Source organism: Schistocerca gregaria, chromosome 1, assembly GCF_023897955.1.
Source record: "Schistocerca gregaria isolate iqSchGreg1 chromosome 1, iqSchGreg1.2, whole genome shotgun sequence".
In the NCBI taxonomy this organism is placed as follows: Eukaryota; Metazoa; Arthropoda; class Insecta; order Orthoptera; family Acrididae; genus Schistocerca; species Schistocerca gregaria.
Genome location: NC_064920.1, coordinates 791,335,903 through 791,341,902, shown reverse-complemented (window position 1 = coordinate 791,341,902; position 6,000 = coordinate 791,335,903). Strand labels below are relative to the sequence as shown.

Here is a 6,000-nt window from a genome sequence, read left to right as displayed (position 1 = left end):
GCTTCGGCTCGGAGGTGATTAACTCTTTGGGCGGAGGGGACGCAGGTCGTCGGTTTCTTGCAGCTGATCGATGCCTGCGAGAGAGTGTGGGCGGGAGTTGTGTTTGAGGGGTGAACAGGCGGGGACACTGCCGTTTCCTATCTCTGGAGGGCCGAGGAAGGAAAGGAAAGGTCCGCTATCTCCATAACACGGCGCGCCGAGGCCGGCGAACGGCGGGTGGCGGCGGGGCGCCGTTTGTCGCTCGTTTCCCCCGCAGCGTGTGCTCTCCGCCTTCGCGGGACGGGGGTGGGGGCGTCAGCATGGCGCCGCGCGCCGCCATTGGCCCGCGCGCCGCCGGCCCCGCCCCCCACCCCCGCGCCCCCTCCCCTAGCCGGCGGCGCTCGCCTCGCGGCGCTGGCCGGCGCGCCGGCACTTGCCGCGTGCGATGTGCCGCGAACGGAGGCGCCGCAGTCGTCTCCCGGTGGTGACGAGGGTAGCGCGAGCATAGGCCAGCCGAGCCGAGCCGAGCCGAGCGCAGCCGAAGCCAGCAGCCGGCAGCCGTCATGCTCGACATCAAGACGTCCGCCGACTACCTGTCGCGCACCGCCGCGGGCACCTTCACCAACTTCTCCATGCTCTTCGCTGCCGGTAAATATCACTGCGCTCCGCCGACAGGTGCTCTTTGCCGTGACTGGCACCCTGCTCGACCCATCGTTTTCTGGTCAACTACTTTCGTGCAGCAAAACTGCAAAATATCACCAGTGCCAGTCGGAAGGTCATTTCTACCATCTTTGGGTCGTGCCTCTTCGATGGCATTATGACTAACACAGTTGTCTTCTATTGGGTTTTCTAAGTTAGACACTTTTTAGAACTTCAGAATGGACAACCTTACAACAGAGGCTGTCTAAAGCGAAAATAAAAAATAAAAGATAGAAAACAGCATTTGGAGAGAAGAATATGGCATGTGTTCACGCTATCAACGTTGCTTGTTTGCTTGAATTCTACAGCAGCATATTTGTGGCTGTGTGGAGCTGTTTCAACGACCGTGAATTTGCCCCGTGTTTAGCGATACAAATTTTATGTCTTTTAATGTTGTTACCTAGAGCAGAAAGCATTCACCTTGGGGTAGTTCTCGAAACTTGTGCAGCAGCAAGAGCAAGAGTAAGAATAGAAAATTTCTTTTACTCATTAAATGACCCAAACGGTCGCTTTAGTGGTGCAGTTCGACGACGTAGTTCCGTAATTGTTAATGCGCGTGTGTTCCTTTACATAAATCATGTAACTACTCCCACTAGCCCAAAATTTTCCCTATTTTCATAGTTAACATCCGCATTTGCAATCGCGATAACATTTGTTGAAACACCGAAGTTAAAAACAATTTCCGAATTTTTCTCCTATGAAATGAAATGCAGATGAAGGAAAAACATAATACATCATACAAGCTGTACTTCCTTTCTTCGTTATTCTGTGGGATGATATGCAGGTCTGTATTTTTATAAATTTATGTTTGAGAGTAGCGGAGTCTTCTTCCGCACATGACGGTATTCTACAGTAACCTTCAGGAAACAACACAAAAAGTTTATCCTTGTTACAAGATACAAAAGTAATTACAATATTGTCAAAAAATGGGTAACTCCAGTTGTATGGCAATACATAATCTTCGAAGCATGCTTTCATATTATTATTTTCAATCTAGCCGTGAAACTAATTGCTGCACATGAAGTTTGTCTTGCCAGTAAGCACGAGTCACACAATTTCTAAACTGGAGTTACTCATTTATTTTGCTAATTACACTATTCTTAAATTGTCAACCTCGGGCACAAATTCACCACCCTACTTGCGGGACTACATTTTCCGTGAATAAATATGGAGGAATTGTGGATATGAGAGTCACATTTAGCAAAAAAGTTTCATCAATTTCCGCGACTTATCATCAAGGATCCTAGAACACATATCGAACTAGGTGTCGCGTACGAACGAGTTCAGTTGAGTGATACAACAAAAGATTTAGCTTTATGAGAAAAATATATAAGTCTCCTCGTGGGTCTCATAGTCTTATTTCCACTTCCTTACAGGTTCAGTTCCGTAACACTGATGACAGAAGACTCCAGTTATGTGTTCTTGTAGACCAGAGAAAGATGTCTATGCTATTCTCAACAACTCCAAGCTCATTTGGGTAGGGGAGAGAGGTGCATTGTTGGTGTTCGTTACAGAAAATGTAGTCTCGCAGAACGCTGAAAAGACTTCCACTTAGTCTTGACTATATGACCAAAAAAGTCACTCACAGTAGTAGTAAAGTGAGTACCATCGTTCACTCAAGATACCAAATGGGACGACGGGATTAAGAAACCAAATAAATGTTAAACGAAGAGAGCAATTTCCTTCGATATTACAGTCACATAATTCCTGAATCTGATGTGATGGTGAATTGCTCATTCATTTTGCTAGTTACACGAAAGATACATTCTCTGAATATCAATCCCAGGCACAAATTCTCCACCTTGAATCCGGAATCACATTGTCCATGTGTAAATGTGGGCCTATGGATGACGGATGAAGTGACTACCACAGTTCTCTCAAGATACCAAATGTGCCACAGCCAACAAGAAACCAAATACGAGTGGATTAATTTCATTTGCAATGTTTAGTACCTCACGACGGCAGATAAAGCAGAAATCGAAAAGCAGATAACACTGAAACATGTTTTCTTAACAGTCATGTAAAGGTACACTACCCGAACTGTTGCACACAAAGATTACGCCCTAAAAGTAGATTATGTATTTAACAATGAAGCGATTTTCTTAAGAACATTCCGCATTACTGCGAAATGCTGATTTTCTTGATATTATTCTTAAGTGGTTTACTTTAAATTGAAGCAAGATAAAAGATTTTCAGTTCGAATGAAGATATAGGCCACAGAGAATCTCTTACTAAATAGTGATTTAATTTCTTTTGTCGTCAACAGTTTTCCAAGTTTGTTTATACGCAGTAGCTCCTGAACATTTCCGTTGATGTTGCTATTCAGACTGGAGAAAACACTAGACTATCTACGGCTTACAGCGACTCAACGATCAAGTTTCGAGTGAAACTCTGAGTAGTTTTCATGCATCAACAGTTCCCTCAAATGAATACTCTGCTTAATTACTATGAAACCCTATGTCTGGTAATGATTAAACAGGAAAATGCATTTTCTTTTATTGTACAGTTCGATTTGCCTACTATCTGGAATGTTAAAAGCCGTGCAGTATCACTCGTGTAAAAGTGAGTTATAGATTAAGTGCAAATAGCACGGAGGATCTGTTCTGTTTGTACTAGCTCCTCTAGTATGCATTCGTCTCCTTATGTTGTCGACTTTGAACATCAGAGTTCAAGAAGGTTGGTAGATGTCTTTGCTATCTGAAGTTTAATATTTAAAATCTGTCTCCCCAAATTGTTCGACTATGTAAAGCGACCCGTTTCCATAAAGTAAACATAAAGACGGTTCAGCGAAGTTTTATTATGGAGCCACGACAACTAGGATTAAAGCCGCTTATTCCATCAGCCGATTAGCTTCAAAAGATTTGGTAGACGGTTTATTACTAGTCTCAGCTTGTCACCGTTACGTGTGACGCTCAGACCACCAAAACGTTAGATAATTTTGGTATTATGTTTACCAGTGTCAACTTCTTGCCTAATAAAAATGTTGGACAGTTCTGATTAATATTTGACAAATCTGAATTGCTATTTAGGAAATATACTTGGAATTAGAACTCAATAATTTTGACTAAGTACATGCAATCCACGCATATGTTTCTCCATAGTTCAAAACAGGATGGATCTAGCAGTATATCGTTATTGTTTCTTTACTGAGGTAGTTTTTCAACAATATGAATACGTCAGCTGTTTCACATTGAACTTAGAAGTCTGTTCTGTTGCGCAGTTACACCTTCAAAACAATTTTCGTACAGCCTAAGTAAAATTTTTGTCAATATTTAGAATACTTGCCCTCTATGAAGCACACAAAACAACATTCTGAACACTCATAAATTCGCTCAGTCATTTTGTAAATTTTGTGCATGAAATACATGAAACTACTTTGTGTAAATTCAGCACTCAGGTTCCAGGAAATGCATCATTCATTTTGAGAGCAGCAAGGACTTCGTAATAAAAATCCAGTTTGACAGCTTGTTTCTAGACCTTCACTATCTGGTATTCACTGCTTCTTAGTACATCTTGATTTTGTTAGATCTTAGTTTACTTCCTTAACAATTTGATTTTCAAATAATAACATGATCGAACGATTCGAGTGAGTGGATCAGGAAAGCAATAAATTTAGCTTAACACAAATCAAAAGCAAGTCAAAATTAAGATAGAACACGATGATGAATTTCTGGTGAAACCAGATGTTGTAGCAAAGTACGAAATACCTGTTCGTTTCATCTACCTTGGGTCCGCTGTCTGTAAGGATCGCAACTACATCTAGAAAATACAAAATAATACCATTTACGAGAAAAGCAACACCTTACTGTGATAATCAGACAAAATTAAGATGAGTAAGATCGGAGATGTTTGCGAATTTAGTGAATTTAGAAAGAAGAAAAGAAACAAATATCTGAATTCTAAAAGAATGAAAAGGTGAAATGAGACTGTTGATAATGTGCTATTACATCATTCTATAGCTAACTTATCACAAAATTTGGAGCCAAGGCGTCCTCTTAGAGAAAATCATCCTCCAAGTGAAAACCGAAAGCTGAATAGCGCGAACAAGACGTCCTCGTCGATGGGTATGCTTAACTGATAAGAAGACCAGCCAAACATAATAACAACTGATTTGATAAATGGAAGATTGTAATCACCGGTGAGAAATTTGTATGAGTTACTTACTTTCAACATCGGAAGGAAAGCATAAAAATACAAACGGAAGTATCAATTATTTAATGATGATGTTTTACTAACTAGTTATTACCACAATGTTGTCACCATTATTGTGAATGAACAGTTCCTCTCCTTATTATAGTATCCAGTAAGTATCTGTATCGTGTGGGCCATGAGAGACGGAGGAAAAAGATAGACATTAACCCATGACATTGGCATAACGTCTGATTATCAACAGCATAATCTCGTGCTATGGAGCTTTTCGCCACTACATTTCCCGCCCTTGCTGATCACATTTTCGCCACCAGGGTGAAAAGCATCGACAGACTAGATGCATCACTGAATTACAGGTATTAACCACTGATCATTCGTCAGAGCAAGAGCAATTACTCATATACCACGCGAAATTCATTTCATCTTTTTACTATACATTTGCACAATTCCCTGGTTGTGGTTGCTAAACTGTAAAACTGTTATTTTTGTCCATAGAACTTTGGCCATTTATCACCAACGGAATTTAGAAGCTTAAAAGCTGAGTGTTGAGGACATGCAGCTACTTCCGTCCATTATAATATGATGGAATTAATGCACCCAACATACATTGGTGGCTTAAGTAACTATAATATCTTTGGGATACTTACATTGCGCTGCCTTTTGGTATCCCTAAGAAATGCATTCCGTTAATGTACATTTTACCAGGTTACACACCCACCAACCTGCCCACCCATTCAGGCGCTCAGTCCGGAACCGCGCGACTGCTACGGTCGCAGGTTCGAATCCTGCCTCGGGCATGGATGTGTGTGATGTCCTTAGGTTAGTTAGGTTTAATTAGTTCTAAGTTCTAGGGGACTGATGACCGCAGATGTTAAGTCCCATAGTGGTCAGAGCCATTTGAACCGTTTTTGAACCTGCCCATCCACCCACCCACTCATACACATATACACATAAGCACGCATTAGCTCATATACACAAATGCACACGCGCAAGCGAACTAGAACATAGTATTTATATGCACTTTGTTTCATTCACAGTAAACAAACATTGAACGTATGTACGATGATTCATGATGTCACGATATTTGATATGAGACACTTGTAAGTAATTTATTCGTAATTTAAGATACGTGTATCATGTGAAACATCGCAATTTGTCAAAGTATGACATTTC

General features: G+C 41.2%; 1 protein-coding gene across 2 annotated transcripts in view; it reads left to right on the top strand.

The window, feature by feature from the left end:
• Positions 1 to 410: 410 nt before the first annotated feature.
• Positions 411 to 6,000, top strand: part of LOC126269699 (transcriptional regulator ERG homolog) — a 291,748-nt gene continuing 286,158 nt past the window's right edge. For both annotated transcript variants that reach the window (XM_049974012.1, XM_049974011.1), the window contains exon 1: positions 411 to 627. In XM_049974012.1, coding sequence (XP_049829969.1) covers positions 543 to 627 — 85 coding nt within the window. In that variant the 5' untranslated portion in view covers positions 411 to 542. The remainder of the gene's footprint in view (positions 628 to 6,000) is intronic.